The 16,538-nt window shown below is 46.5% G+C and overlaps 1 protein-coding gene across 1 annotated transcript in view; it reads right to left on the bottom strand.

Moving 5' to 3' along the window:
• The window catches only part of LOC113818617 (uncharacterized), a 54,096-nt gene that overhangs the window by 2,056 nt on the left and 35,502 nt on the right, over positions 1 to 16,538 (bottom strand). The window contains 2 exon segments of the mRNA XM_070140835.1: positions 1 to 1,188; positions 1,191 to 1,838. The exon segment at positions 1 to 1,188 is cut by the window's left edge and continues 2,056 nt beyond it. Coding sequence (XP_069996936.1) covers positions 1 to 1,188; positions 1,191 to 1,838 — 1,836 coding nt within the window.

Below are 16,538 nucleotides of genomic sequence, written 5' to 3'. Positions count from 1 at the left end.
GAACTTGTTGTCGTCGTCCTTGATGGCGAGCACCATGGTCATCGTTTGGCCGATCTTGACGAGCCCCGACACCTCGGAGGCCCACGGGCCCTTGCCCACCTGGATCTGCATCCAGCAGCCCACGTTGTCCCCGGCGAAGTCGGCGCGAACCACGTCCAGCATGTCGACGGGGAAGGGCCGGAAGGTCACGGACTTCTCGTACTGGTCGTGCCACGTGCAGCGCAGCTTGCGGGCCTGGTCCCACACCTCCTGCACCTGAGGGTCGTACTGCACGACGATGGTGTTCTCGAAGAACGTGCCAGAGCCGCTCTCGCTGCCGTAGCCGTAGAGGCCGTTCTCGGTGTTGCCGGTCGTTCCGCAGGCGTTGATGGACACGTCGAAGGTCGCCTGCGAGCGGCCGAGGCCAGCCGGGAGGTGGACGCAGTTCACGTTGCTGTAGTGGCCCTTGCTGAAGATGATGCCGTAGAAGGGCTTGTCGAAGGCGATGCTGACCTTCATCAGGTTCTTCTCGCACTTGACGTCCAGCGCGGTGATCTTGGGCATCTCGGGCACGGTGGCGGGCCAGGGGTCGTTGGGGCCGAGCGATTCGGGAGGCGCGTACGAGTTGGCGGAGCCCGACACGTCGGCGTCGGGCACGTTGTAGGTCGGGGCGGGCGCGGACACGCTACCGTGGGACACGACCGGCGCCGACACGGAGATCGAGGACGGAGACTGGCCGACGCTGAGGGCGGGCTGAGGGGCGGGGGGCGAGCTGTAGACAGGCTGAGGGGCGGGCTGAGGGGCGGGCGGCGGGGCGCTGTAAGACGGCTGAGGGGCGGGCGGCGGGGCGCTGAAGGTCGGCTGAGGGGCAGGTGGGGGGGCGTTGTAGGATGGCTGAGGGGCAGGTGGGGGGGCGTTGTAGGATGGCTGAGGGGCGGGGAGCGGGGGTGCGTTCAGAACAGGGCCAGGAACCGGCTGCCGGCCGTGGGATACATCAGAAGGCTTAGGGCTGCCATAGTTAACCGGGGGAGGAGACAGCGGGGCGGGAGGAAGCACAGGGCCAGAGTGGATGGGCGGCGGCGGAGGGATGGCTGCGGCCACGGCGGGAGCGGAGCCTTCGGAGTACACGTCAGCGGGCTTGGGGGCGCCGTAGCCCTCAGCCGGGGCGAGGACAGGGGCGGGGGCGGGGGCGGGCACGGGGGCGCTGTACGAGGGCTGTGGGGGCGGGGGTGGAGCGTTGTAGGTGGGCTGGGGAGGAGGTGGTGGGGCATTGTAGGTGGGTTTGGGTGGGGGAGGAGCGTTGTAGGTGGGTGGCGGTGGGCGGGGAGCAGCGTAGGTGGGCTTGGGTGGGGGGCCGTAGTTCTTGGGTGGGGGAGGAGGCCTCTTGTAGATGGGTGTGGGCGGTTGCTTCGCCTGGGGCACGCCGTAGCCGGGGGGAGGGGGAGGGGGAGGAGGTCGGAAGGGCGGGCGGGGGCCGAAGGGGCGAGGCGGGGGCGCGACCCCTCCTTGTTGTGGGGGCCGGGCTGGCGGGGCAGGCCGGGGATGACGAGGCGGCCCGGCTGCACGGACACGGGCAAGGGCACGGGGATGGCCACGGGCGAGGGCGGCGGAGGGCCGTGGCCCGACGGAGGGGGCGGGGCGTAGGAGGCCGAGTCGCGGTCCACGGAGGACTCGAGGGCGATCAGGTCTGGGGCCTCTTCGTCGCCGATGAGGGCGGCGTCCGAGCGGTCCTGGGCGACGGGGGTCTCCTGCGCGGGGTCTTCGCTGGCTTCTACTGCTGTGGGGGCGGCGGGGGCGGCGGGGGCGGCGGGGGCGGCGGCGGGGGTCTCCATCTCGGCGGCGTCTTCGCTGCTCGCCACCTGCAAGGAGGGCGCGTCGGGATTAGCAAGGGAGGAACAGGGAGACACTTTGGCGTATTTATAAAAGGTCATAGAATTATATTTATAGAAAGACTATACACTGTGTATACGTATGTATGAATGTGCGTAAATATGTATGTACGTATGCTTGTATGTATGTATGTATGTATGTATATACGGTTCATATCAGAATCCACTCATAAGCAAACAAGAGGTAAGTATACAAAATCACAAAAATATCGCAACGTGCTAAAACGAAGATGAAGAAGAAAATAAAAAGAAGAAAGAGAAGAATAGGAATAAGAATAAGAAAGAGAAGATAGAAGGTAAAGAAGAAAAAGAAGAACAAAGGAGAAGAAGAAGAAGAAGAAGAAGAAGAACAAAGAAGATAAAGAAGAAGAAGAACAAAGAAGATAAAGAAGAAGAGGAAAGAGAAGAAGAAGAAAGAAACAATAAATGAGGAGAACCAACGAGACACAACAAGACCCCCAACGTGAGTGTATTGTCATGGTTTCGTTCACGAGTCGCTCCAGTTGCTCGAACGACGCCCCGGGAAAGGTGGTGGTGATGAGTCTGCAAAGGATGGTGAGTATGGTGATGAGTATGGTTATGGTGATGAGTACGCAAAGGGCGATGGGTATGGTGGTGGTGATGAGTATGCAAAGGATGGTGAGTATGGTGATGAGTATGGTTATGAGTATGCAAAGGGCGATGGGTATAGTGATGGTGATGAGTGTGCAAAGTGCGGTGTGTATGGTGATGAGTCTGCAAAGGGCGGTGTGTATGGTGATGAGTATGGTTATGGTGATCAGTATGGTGATGAGTATGGTTATGGTGATGAGTATGCAAAGAGCAGTGAATATGGGCGGTGAGTATGGTGAGGAAAATCGAGTATGGTGATAGGGTGGACGCCGCCTGTCTGTTGATGCCAGCTGTTGCATATCATGATTGCATTTACGTATATATTTTGTTTACATTATCATCTTTGATATTAATTATGCATTGGCGTAAGTAATGACACTGTTTTATTTCTTTTCAGATTTATTCCGATATACGTACATACTCAAGCCCAAACACACACACACACACACACACACACACTAACACACACACACACACACACACACACACACACACACACACACACACACACACACACACACACACACACACACACACACACACACTCACACACACACACTCACAGACACACACACACACACACACATACACACACACACACACACACACACACACACACACACACACACACACACTCACACACACACACACACACACACACACACACACACACACACACACACATACACACACACACACACACACACGCACGCACGCGTCTCTCTCCTCCGTCTTCATAAGAAAATCGGCAAGAAACGCGACCTCTCCCGACATCTTGTAAGGAAATGAGGACACGATGAATAAATGATGAGTAAATGAATAATTGAGTAAGTGAATAAACAAATGCACTGGTTGATAGATGAAGGAATGAATAATAGATACAGGAGGGAAGACAGTGCCATCTTCACTACAATTTTGACTTGATTAAGTAAAAAAAAAGAAAAAAAAGAAAGAAAGAGAAAAAAAAAACTGAAACCAAAAGGGAGACAAACAAGAAGATAATAAATAGAGAAGAAAAGAATAAACCAAAAGAGATATGAAAAGAAGGGCATACATGGCAGATGGAGAGGAAGGCGGAAATAGCAGAGAGCGAGAGAAAGTCTGCACGGGGAGGGAGGGAGGGAGGGAGAGGGGAGGGAGGGAGGAGGAGGAGAGGGGGAGGGGGGGAGGGAGAGGGGAGGGAGGCTGACGGGGATGATGGGGGAAGGGAGGCACGGAGGGAAGGGAGGGAGGGAGGGAAGGAGGAGGTAGGGAGGAGGGGAAGATGAGAGGAAAGGAAGGGAAGAAGTGGAGAGAAGATAGAAGGAAGGAAGGAAGGGAGGGAGGATGGGAGGGAGAGTGAAGAAGGCAGGCAGGGAGGGTGGGAGGAAGCGAAGAGGTGAGTGGAGAAGAAAAAGAAGAAAAAAATCGTGCTGAGATATTGCGTCATTTCTTAGTAGTCGGTTCTAAAAAGAGGGTTGGGAGGGGGAGGGGGAGGGGGTACAATTTAGGGTTCGGGGAGGGGCGTGGGTATATGAATGGCGGTTGGGAAGGGGGTATGGGTAGGGGAGGGGGGTGGTGTGGAAGCTGCTGGGTAGGGGGTGTAGATAGAGTAGGGGCAGGCGGGTAGGAAGTGGGTATGGAACTGGGAAAGGAGGAAGGGTGTTGGATGAAGGGGAAGGGGGAGAAGGGGCACGGATAGAATAGAGGGGATAGATGAATGGGACAGGTCGAGGGTAGGGAGAGAGGCGGGGGAGGGAGGGAGGGGGGGGGCATTGATCACCAATCTTGAAATAAATCTTTCGGGAGAATTATCATGATTATTTTACATTTCCAACAAAATCGTCTCCGGTCTTACTATCCACATCAACTCCCCCCCCCCCCCCGCTCTCTCCAACATACCCACAGAAAAACATAAAACTCATCATAACCCTTCGAGCGAGACCGCGGGGGGAAATGGAACTAAGAAACCGACGCACGGAGGGGGAAATGGAACTAACAATAAGCGAAAGAATTTCTGTATGTTCCGCGTGTGTTTGTGATTCGCTTGAAACGAAATACTGTGTTTGTTTGTTTGTTTTTTTCTCGATTATTTCGATACCTACATACACAACGATTTTTTTCCCAACCAGGGCAAGCACATTTCGAACTTGCACTGCAACAGATCGCGTCAAACTCAACACACACTATTCTATTCAACCTCAAGACGCTGAGACATGTACGAACGATGCCCCAAAGACGCGAGGATCAGACAGAAACGTCTAGTCTTCCCACACATGTCTTTACGACCCCCCCCCCCCCCCACCTGACACTATTAGCTGCCCCAAGACCCACTCTTAACAGGCGCCGAGTCTACAGGTCGACTATGTACTGCCTCTTTCCTCTCCCTCTTAGTCTACCTTTGTCTACCGAACGGAGTAGATTTATAACTTATATCGAGTGGGTATAAAGTCTTATCTACATGCTATATCTACCTACTAATCTACTTTTGTCTATCGAACGGAGTAGAGTAGAGTAGAGTTCTATCGAATGGGTTATAAGTTTCTTCTACCTACTAATCTACTTTTGTCGACCGAACGAAGTAGATCTATAACTTATATCGAATGGGTTATAAGTCTCTCCTACCTACTAATCTACCTTTATGTACCGGATGGGTTATCTTCCCTCCTCTCCCTCCTCTTTCCAATAAGAAATGGAAGAAAAAAAGAAAAAGAATAAAAAGACGAGAGGAGATTGTACCGTCTAATCAGAAATAATTATCTTTCCTGCTTTCCTGTGATCACAATCTTCTCTTTTTTTTGCTATTCCTGTTTCATCTCCGTCTCCTTTTCTTAAATAATTTTCTTTACGATAATTTCCTTCTATGAGAGAGAGATGAGAGAGAGAGAGTAGAGAGAGAGAGAGAGAGAGAGAGAGAGAGAGAGAGAGAGAGAGAGAGAGAGAGAGAGAGAGAGAAGGAATGTGGTGATGTTAGAAAGTAGAAAAAGAAAAAGAAGACAAACATAAAGATGTAAAATAAATTAAACCAAAACAGCAAGAAAATAAGGAAAACAAGAGAAAGACATGAAAGACTGCCCCGCCCCCCCCAAAAAAAAGAGAGGGAGAGGAGAGCAGAATAAAAATCTAAAACTTCCTCCTCCTTCTCTTCTTCTTTCTCTCCAATTCCTTCTTCTTCTGAGCCTCCTCCTCCTCCTTTTCACATCCTCCCATTTTTCCTCCTTCTCCTCTTCAAGTCCTCCCTTTCTTCTTCCTCCTCCTCCTCCACTTCCTCCTACCCCCTCCTCCACTTCCTCTTCAAGTCCTCCCATTCTTCCTCCTCCTCCTCCACTTCCTCCCACCCCTCCTCCACTTCCTCTTCAAGTCCTCCCATTCTTCCTCCTACTCCTCCTCCTCCACTTCCTCTTCAAGTCCTCCCATTCTTCTTCCTCATCCTCCACTTCTTCAAGTCTTCCCATTCTTCCTCCTACTCCTTCTCCAGTTCTTCCCCCTCCTCCTCCTCCTCTCCGAGTCCTACTCCTCCTCCACTTCTTCCTCCTACTCCTCCTCCACTTCTTCCCCCTCCTCCTCCTCCTCCGCTCCGAGTCCTACTGACCCACTGGCGGCCTCTCGGCAGGTCTCACCAATCGGAATCATCCTTTCAGATATACATTTTTCCCCTTCCTTCCCCCGTGTGTTTTTGCTGAGCGTTTCACCAGCTTTGATCCGCCTGGTTTTTGACGGCTGTGAGATTTTTATTTATTTATTTATCTTTTTTTTTTGGGGGGGGGAGGGGGGTATTGAGGAGGGATGGGAGTTGTTGTTGTGGGTCTTTCGTGTTCTGATTCCTTTTCTTTCTCTATCCTTTCTCTCTGTCTCTGTCTCTCTCTTTCTCTTTCTTATTCTTATGTTTTTTTGTAATCTGACAAGCCGCGTTCTATCTCATTGCGCATCTTGGTCTTTTATCTATTTTTTTTTTTGTTTGGCATCTTTCATTTTCTTTTTTTCTTTTTTTTACACAATCTAATCATCTCCCTCTTTTTCTTCCGTGTAAGAGCGAGTCTTTTATCGGCTCCATCTGTCGGGCATCCCCTCCGAGCTCTGGCGAAGAATCCTCCAGCATTTCCTTCTTTTTCTTATCATTCTCTCCTCGATCCACGCTCAATAAAGTACGATAAATGGCCTCTCCTTTCATAATAGTTTAATGACGATGCCTCTAACATGTGGAAGAATTAACCGCTGAGTTATTTGACCCCATAACTCCTGCTCGGCCAGTTTCGGGGACTCGGCGCTCTCTCGGCGTACTTTCCAATGGCGTTTCAGATCGGTTCGTTCGCGGCGGCAACTACCCGGACTACGCGGGGACGAAACAATGAGGAAAGTCGCCGCGACGCTGTGCATCTTGCCGGCGGTGGTCGTGGCATGAATGTAAATGAGACGGCGATGCCCCTCAACCGTTCGTTCACAACCTTGCATTTCGCTGCCCGACTTTCTTTGAAACTATGTAAATACGGCGAGATGGAGAGGCTGTCGGGGAGAATGGGAACCTCCTTCCATCCGCGTAAAGAAGGCTCTCGAAGGCGGAGATGGCGGGATGGATCTCATTTTTTCGAAAGCCGAGGCTCTTGGGCGAGTCCTCCGTCTCTCCCAAAGCAATTCGGGAAACGAACGAAGCCCAGACGAACCGCGGGCGAATATGAATTACACGAGTCCGCTGTAGCTTTTTACGTGTGCGACACCCACCATTCATTGGCGGCGGGTCCTGCTTAAGCCATCGCCCCGTGGCCAAGTATAGCAGGGGGCACCTCACACGTGGCCAAAAGCAGCTCCTCCAGTGCCCATTCTAGACTCGCAGGCTCTCCTCCGTCTGCCGAGAAACTAAAGTATGTTTGTCTAGCTGGGTATATGTGTCTGGCTCGGGGCGCTCGCTGGAACGTACGCCATCCGTCTGTGTCTCGGCGTGCGTGTGTGCGTGTGCGGCGTGCGTACTCAGAGCCAGACATGTGCAAGTATGTGTGTCGGGGAAAGACGGACGCCATGACGTGTTTACTGCGAATGTCTGTGTCATCCGTGTCTACGCATTTACAAACGTGCGGATCTCACGGGCGTCACGGTTACGTAGAGGCGAAAATTACATCGGGAAGGCATGATCCACCGGCTTAAAGGGAGATACAGAGGCCGGTGTAATTAATGAGGGAATTACTGTGATTATTGCAGACTATGAAAGTAATGAATGCAATAATGAATGCAATTAACTCGCTCATTTGCACATCATTGCACACGTGATGATGCAGGCGGCTGGAGATGACAGTTGCTTATGGCAATCATAATATTCTTTTTATGTTTATTAGTATTGGTGAGAGAGAGAGAGAGAGAGAGAAAGAGAGAGAGAGAGAGAGAGAGAGAGAGAGAGAGAGAGAGAGAGAGAGAGAGAGAGAGAGAGAGAGAGAGAGAGAGAGAGAGAGAGAGAGAGAGAGAGAGAGAGAGAGAGAGAGAGAGAGCGAGAGCGAGAGAGAGAGAGAGAGAGAGAGAGAGAGAGAGAGAGAGAGAGAGAGAGAGAGAGAGAGAGAGAGAGAGAGAGAGAGAGAGAGAAAGATGAAGAAAGGAAGAGAAAGATAGGAAAGAGAATCAGAGAAAGAAAGAGAGAAAGATAGGGAGAAAGAGAATCAAAGAAAGAAAGAGAGAAAGAGAGGAAGAGAATAAGAGAAATAAAGAAAGAAAATAAGAGAAAGAAAGAGAAACAGAACGACAAAAAGGATGACAGGCAGAAAAAATAGAGAGAGAAAAAAAGAAAAGAAAAAAAATCATAAAAATAATCAAAAATAAAAACAAAACAGCAATGGCACGTGACAGAATCCGTGCCAATCTCTGAACCTCGGTACGTGCGGGAAAACAGTGCTAATCCACGTGCGTACTTCTAGCATATCTAGAATGATGACCTGATGACCGGTTTTCTTTGGCATGTCAGAAGATTTCAAGATTATGAAGGGAAGGTCTTGAAGAAAACGTGCGGTATTGTATCTTTTGATATTGTATACGTGTGTATTTACGTTTTTTTTTTTTTAATTATTTGTGTATGTTAATTGTATCTTTATGTTTGTTTTTTCATTATGTATATGCGTGATTTTATGATTCTTGTGGGTAGATGGTTAATGGGATGATGAAATATGATGTTGATGATAATGATGTTAATAACGATATGATAATGATGATTCCAAATGTAGAATGCATTGAATGGCAGAAAAAACTATCAATAATAACGGAAGAATATGGCTAAGAAAAAAAATTCTATATGAAGACTTGATTTTGTCAATTCACGGACGAGAAAAGAAGGAAAAAACAAAAAAAAAACAAAAACATGTCATCCTTTTCTTTCAAATTGCGCGCGAAAATCCTGACGCAGCGTTCTTTTGTTTCGTATTTTCGTATCGTGGAAAAAAAAAACAAATATGATAACTCGGAAATGATTTGCGCGTTTGAAAATGTCGCAAAAATGGAATTATATTGGTTTGTATGTATAGTTTTTTCTGCTTTTGGATATATATACACATATGATAATTACATTTACCTATATGTATATTTCGCTTATAACGAAAATGAACGAAATAAAAACATGTCGATAAGAAATCAATGCCAAGAATATACAGTAAAAGCGTTCAATTCATTCATTTTTAGACAAAATTCTAACCTATGCTTCCAACAACAGAACTTGAAGCTTTACTATCCTTAAAAAATAATATGTTACTGAAAGAAAATCTGTTGCGAATTCTCCCTTCTCCTCCCCTACCCTTCCCCCTTCCTCCCCTCCCTTTCCCTATCTCCTCCTCCCTCACCCTTCCCCCTCCTCCCCCTTCCTCCCTCACTCCTTCCCCCTCCTCTTCCTCCCTCCCCCTTCCCCCTCCTCTTCCTCCCTCACCCTTCCCCCTTCCTCCCCTCCCTATCCACATCTCCCTCACCCTTTCCCCTTCCCCCTCCTCCCTCATCCTCCCCCCTCCCTCCCCCACCTCTTCCAAGAACCTGGAGCTACGGAGGGTCGTGCTAAGAACCCCCCACCCCCTACCCCGGTGATGTTCGTTGACCTGTGAGGCTCTGCAGGGAGGGTGGGGGAGGGGGAGAAGGGTAGAGGGGGGAGAGGGGGAGGAGGAGAAAGAGGAAGAGAAAGAAGAAGAGGAGGAGGAGGAGGAGGAGGAGGAGGAGGAGGAAAAAGAAGAAGAAGAAGAAGAAGAGGAGGAGGAGGAAAAGGATGAGAAGAAAGAGAAGAAGACGATAAAGAGTACGATGAAAAAGAGTAGGTAGAGAAGGAGGAAGAGAAAGCATCACGAGGAGCAAGAACAACAACAAGGTCTGCGGAGAAGGAAATGAAAGAGCAGCAAGAAAAGAAGGAGCAGGAGGAGGAAGATGCGAAAAAGAAGGCGAAGGAGGAAGAACGAAGATGCTGTGGGAAGAGGAAAGAGGAAGGGAGGAGGAGGGGGAGGGGGGAGGGAGGTGTTCTGGAGGTGGGAAAAATCGAAGCAGAGGAGTCCATCGCAGGGAGAAAGGGGGGGGAGAGGAGAAGGAAGGGGGAGAGGAAGAGAGGAGAGAGGAGAAGAGGGAGGGTGTGATTGGGGCGGCAGGAGGGCTGTTAAGGGCCGGATGTCTGTAAGGACTCTGTGGGTGGCGAGGAAGGGGCGGGGATGGGGCAGGGATGGGGGCGGGGATGCGAAAGAAAAGGAAAATTTAGCGAAGGAGGAGGAGGCGGTGGGGGGAGGTCAAGAAGGCTTGGATGGTTCCTTCCTGAGAGGTGAAAAAAGGGGTCAAGGAAGAAGAGGGAAGGAGAGAGAGAGAGAGAGAGAGAGAGAGAGAGAGAGAGAGAGAGAGAGAGAGAGAGAGAGAGAGAGAGAGAGAGAGAGAGAGAAATACATAGATAGATAGATAGAGAGAGAGAGAGAGAGAGAGAGAGAGAGATACATAGATAGATAGATAGATAGAGAGAGAGAGAGAGAGAGAGAGAGAGAGAGAGAGAGAGAAAACTGAATGCAGAAAAAAAACAGATATTAGATAGTATTCACAAATACTTCCAAATAGGAGCGAAGAACTGATATAGAATAAAAAGAGAAAGAAAACCCGCAGAAACTCACTAAAAAAATAGAATCACACAAAAATAAAAAGAGAAAAAGAAACCAGACAGCGACCAGATGGTACTCCAAAAACAGTTAAAAAAAGGAAGGGGTGAGAAGGGCAAGGTGCATGTGCATGAGACTCCCACAGGAACAAATGAGTATGACGTGGGTGTGCATGAGAGCCACGACGAAGCCGCTGAGGGCACGCGGACGCCACCTCACGCCCCTCTCCCTCCCCCCCTCCCCCCTCCCCCCATCCCCCTCACCTCCCACCTCACGATCCTCACTCCCCCCCTCCCTTTTATCACGACCTGTACCCCCCCCCCACCTCCCCCATTGGCGCGTTCAGGTGACAACTCCTCTGGGATTATCTTTTCATATATTGGTCTGGGAATTTGTGTCTATCTTTATCTATGTCTATCTGTCTGTGTCTATCTATCTTTATCTATATCTATCTGTCTGTGTCTATCTATCTTTATCTATGTCTATCTATCTTTATCTGTCTATCTGTCTGTCTATCTACCTTTATCTATGTCTATCTGTCTGTCTATCTATCTTTATCTATGCCTATCTGCCTGTGTCTATATCTAAATATATATTTATGTCTGTTTCTAAATCATTATATATCTCTGTTTGTCTGTCTGTCTTCCATTATTTATTTTTGTTTTTGCCTGTTTATCTGTTCTAGATATATCTCTGCTTATCAGTCTCTATGTCTTTCTATCATTATATATCTTTGTTTCTGTCTTTCTTTCTATCTATTCTATGTATAGCTCTGACTCTCTATGTCTGTCTGTACATCATCATATATCTCTGTCTCTGTCTGTCTGTATATCTATCTTCATATACCCATGTCTGTCTGTCTGTCTCTCTCATACACTTTAATTGCTTCGACAGACACTAACAGGCAAGAACTTTCACTTTGCATATCATCTGTCATTCAATTAATATGATAACCGCCAATCACGATGGAACTAGTTAAGACGAGTTTGCAATATGACAGTACAGTTAGCATAATCATATGGACGAGTGACAGAGTGCAATAAACTTTTTTTGTATGTGTATTTTTTTTTGTCTATTTCTGCATTATCTATTCTTTTACATGCGTATTTGGATATTTATTGTTGCATTCTTTTCGAAATTTCAACATTAGAACGCCATAGCTTGCTCGATTTATGAAAAATTAGCTATTTACTGATACATGAAAATGTGCTCTAATGCATCTGTCATATATGCAAGAGCGTTATAAATTTCTAAGTATTTTTACATAGGATGGTCCCCGTCAAAGCCTTAATAAATCCAATAATATTTCAGTCCCGTGTAAAATTACCTGTATTGTGCAGGAAGCGTGGCTATTGTTGCACACGTTGCAGGAGTCAAGAACGTTGCGCGACCTGACCCTGGCCATGAAAATGTCATCACGGAACGAGACGCACAGGAAAATGTCGCTTTGGATATTGTACAAAATCACCAGCCGGGTTTTATTCCACCAGAAAAAAATGTCTTACGTTGCAACTGGTTTTGTTCGATAACCCAAAAATAAACACAAAAAGTGAATTACCAGATCAATAAAAAAGAGAAAAGAAAAAAAAAACACATATAATATGAAAAAGAACTCTTTTTTTCCCACAACTTACATTGCGGGTGATCAAATGAGAGAAAAAAGAGATAGATAGATAGAATGATAGATGTAGAGAGAGAGAGAGAGAGAGAGAGAGAGAGAGAGAGAGAGAGAGAGAGAGAGAGAGAGAGAGAGAGAGAGAGAGAGAGAGAGAGAGAGAGAGATAAAGATAAGATAAAGAGAAGAGAATAAGAGAGAAAGAGAAAAAGAAGGAAAGAGAAAGAAAGACAAAGCCCGATGAAAAATTAAACAGACAGACAGACAAACGGACAAACAGATAGACCAACAAACACAAGAAAAAACACGAAGAAACAAGTAAAAAAACAACACCAACATTCCACCACCTTCCTGGCAGCCCCGGAGAGGGTCACGTCTGAGCGAGTTCGAAGCAAGGCCACCGCAACAATCGGGTAAAGCTCTTCCGCCGATTGGAATTAAACGCGGTTCTCGACCTTAACAGCAGGAATCGCGTGGCCCTGTCTTCGGCCGACGGTGCTCCAGTTCACATAGCAGAGCGGAGATTGTGATTTATTGAGGGCTGGCGGCTTAGTGAACGCGGCCGGGTTATGGCGAGACGTGGGTTGCCATATTTTTTTCTTTTTTTTTGTATCGGTGATTCTTTTCTTTGGGTTGACTTCCGGTAACAGTAGTTGAGAGGTGGATTTGTCATGTTATCATCATTATTATCATTGTTGTCGTTATTGATGTAAATATCATAACAGTATTTTAGTAATTTTGTTATCAATGTCCTTGTTATTAGTGTCATCTTTATTATCATTACAGTATCAACATGAATGTTATCATTATTATCGTTATTATTATTATCATCATTATCATTGTTATATTTCTCATCCTTATCGTTATTACTACCCCTATTATTTATCAAAGGGCTACCGATCTTCTTTTTTCTTATCAGCTGTAGATGCCGAGAGAGAGAGAGAGAGAGAGAGAGAGAGAGAGAGAGAGAGAGAGAGAGAGAGAGACAGAGGGAGAGAGAGAGAGAGAGAGAGAGAGAGAGAGAGGCAAGGGAGGCGAGGAAGAAGGAGAGGGAAAGAAGGAGTTAGGGAGCCAGGGAGGGAGATAGAAAGGAAGAGAGGGAAAGAGAGGGATTTATAAATCACAAACAAACACACACACGCACACACACACACACACACACACACACACACATATATATATATATATATATATATATATATATATATATATATATATATATATATATATATATATATATTTAGAGAGAGAGAGAGCGAGGGAGAGAGAGAGAGACAGAGTGAGAGAAAGAGACAGACAGAGATAGAGAGAAAGACAGACAGACAGAAAGAGAGAGAGAGAGAGAGAGAGAGAGAGAGAGTAAGAGAGAGAGAGAGCGAGAGAGAGGGAGGGAGAAAGCTATTAGCATGCAAGAGATGCGTTGGGTATATATTCCCAGACTGGCCGACGCTTTGACCCACATCTCTGGTCGTCTCCAGCGTGGTCGAACCAGGTCATCGCTTTTTTTTGTTTTGCATTTTTTTTTTCTTTACCTTTCTTTTGTACACATGCGTGGGGGAGGGGAAGGGGAGGAGGGGGGAGGGAGGGGAGGGTACGTGAGTGTTCGTGCGTGTACAGATTTACACCCCGTCATTAGTAAACAGACGATCCGATGGTTTTTTGTGTTTGTTTGTTGTTTGTGTGAATCGTCAATTCTTTTCTTGTGTTTTCTCATTTTTTTATCTTTTTATTTATTTTTTTACTTTTTTTTTTTGGGGGGGGGGGGAGATGAGGTTGAGAGAAAGCATCTTCCATTATAAATAAACACGTGAATCCTCTTTTTCGGTAATGGTGGTAAATACACGACGTGACTTGTTAAACGTGACTTCCTCATAAACAAATTTCGTTTCTTAGGAAAATATTTTGAATGACCTTTTGTTTCGAAAGGCTAAATTTAATATATTATTTGTTCATGTTCGGAAAGTATAGGCTTTTGGTAAATTTCAGATATAAAATCACAATGGAACATAGGATGTACGAGTATATACAAATATATAAACATAGATACATATATATACATTCGTACACACATATATCTACTTGTGCGTGTCTGTATCAACATCCATAATTTTGTCTACACACTCATTGGGACGATAAACTGCACATCAGTGTCATCGTCTGTGACACTTACAATAGTGACACTAGCAATCAACCAGACAAAAAACAATAATAAATAAAAAAATATATATTTGCATATAAGTGATCCTTCGAAAATCCTCCATCATATTTACCGTCGTAACACTTCCCAGCATCTCATCCCATCAAAAAAAAAAAAAAAAAAAAAAAAAAAAAAAAAAAAAAAAAATCTCTCAACACTACAGTAGATTGAAAAGTGAAAAGAGAAGCTGGCGATGCTCGTCCCACTTACAAAAAGTGCCGATTCATCCCTCGCCGATGCTCCACGTCGCTTCGATTCCCACTAACACACTTCCCGCTTCCCTGTGGATGTTCGGGCTTCGAAGTCACTCCCCTCCTCTCTTTCTCTTTATTCTTCTTTGGCTTACTCTCTTCTTTCTTTGGTTCTTTCGGTGATCGAAGGGGTTTTCTTGAGCGAGGGAAGGAGTAACACTCCTCTCTTCTTTTTCTCTTTATTCTTATTTAGCTTATTCTCTTCTTTCTTTGGTTCTTTCGGTGACTGAGGGGGGTTTTCTTGAGCGAGGGAAGGAGTAGGAAAAGGAATGTTTAGGATTTATATCGATGGTATGAGGGTTCGTGTGTGTTAACGGGGTTAGCAGGCAACGGCGGCCATATTGGGGAGAGGGAGGAGGAGGGGAGGGGAGGGAGGGAGAGGGGAGGGGAGGGAAAGGGAGGAAGGTGAGAGAGGAAGGGAGGAGGGGAGAGTAAGGGGAGAGGGAGGAGGTAGGAGAGAGAGGTGGGGAGAGAAAGGGAGAGCGTAAAGGAGGAAAGGAAATGAGAGGTGGCAGAGGGAGAGAGGTGAAAAGAAGGGAGGAGGGGAGAGGAAAGAGGAAGTAAAGTAGAAGAGGAAAGGAGAAAAGGAGAGGTAAGACGGAGGAAGAAGGGAGGAAGTGAGAACTATAGGAGGAAGAGAAAAAGGGAGGAACAAAATAAGAATGAGATGGGATAGATGAAAGGACGAAAGGAGGAAGAGAGAGAAGAATGAACCGAAAAAAGTGGAGTGGTTAGGAGAGAGAGAGAGAGAGAGAGAGAGAGAGAGAGAGAGAGAGAGAGAGAGGAGAGAGAGAGAGAGAGAGAGAGAGAGAGAGAGAGAGAGAGAGAGAGAGAGTAAGAGAGAGAGAGAGTAAGAGAGAGAACGAATTAGAGAGAAAGAAAAAGAAAGAGAGAGAGAGGAAAGGTTTCTCAAGACGATCTGCGCTACTTCCAAGATGGCGCCGTCATCATTCGAGGTGTGACTTGCTTCTGCTGATGAATACGCTGATTGCCTAAAGACACCGCTTCTTAATCTCTCCTCATTTACAACCTAGAGTTCAAATGGGACGAAGTTCGTTGAGTCGACCGTTGGGCCAACTGCTCGTTACGTGGCTTTTGTAATTAGCTGGTTTTTTGTCGAGCCAAATCTACTTGAAAGAGTAACGTGTCGCCAAAAAAGAAGGAAAATTTACAAATACGATTTAAGAAAAAGAAAAGAATTCATATAAAGAGAAAAATGTTTGTGCTCTTAGTGTAAATTTTCTCTTTAACGAGAATAAGATCACTGACAAGTAGTTCTCGTCCGTGAGAAGACGCGAAGAAAGATACTTAGATAAACAATAAAAAAGGAAGCAGATTAACCAAGAAAGAGGATTACACCGACGAATGTCAGACAACAAAATGGGTGAAAACCGGACAATCCCGGACTGATCCGACGAAGAGAGAAGTGTTTACAGAAGACTGACCGTCGAGCCACGAAAAGAAGTGAAAATTCTCACCTCGATTCCAAAGCGTTGGTTCGGCGGTCAAGCGGTTCCAGACTCTGACATGAAGTGACAATACGGACGAATATATTTCCACAAAATGAAAAAGAAAGAAAGGACAATGATCCTCCAAAAGAAAGAAAGAAAAAAAAAGACGAAGAGGGTGAAAAAAAAGAAAAAGAGAAGAAAAAGAGAATCCACAAAATGAAAAAAGAAAGAACAATGATCCTCCGAAAGAAAAACAGACGAAGAGAGTGAGAAAAAAGAGAAAAGAGAAGAAAAAGAGAATCCACAAAATGAAAAAAAGGAAAAAACAATGATCCTCCGAAAAAAAAAAAAAAAACAGACGAAGAGAGTGAGAAAAAAGGCAGAGAAAAGAGAAGAAAAAAAGAGATCAAAACAAAAGACGGTCGCCCCCTGGAAAGTTGCGACAAAGGGAGTCGACGACGCTTTTCTTTTCGCGACATTCCGTGGC

The sequence above is a fragment of the Penaeus vannamei genome, chromosome 27 (assembly GCF_042767895.1).
Source record: "Penaeus vannamei isolate JL-2024 chromosome 27, ASM4276789v1, whole genome shotgun sequence".
Taxonomy (NCBI): domain Eukaryota; kingdom Metazoa; phylum Arthropoda; class Malacostraca; order Decapoda; family Penaeidae; genus Penaeus; species Penaeus vannamei.
Note: the sequence above shows the minus strand (reverse complement) of the source record. Positions and strands in the feature narration are given on the sequence as shown.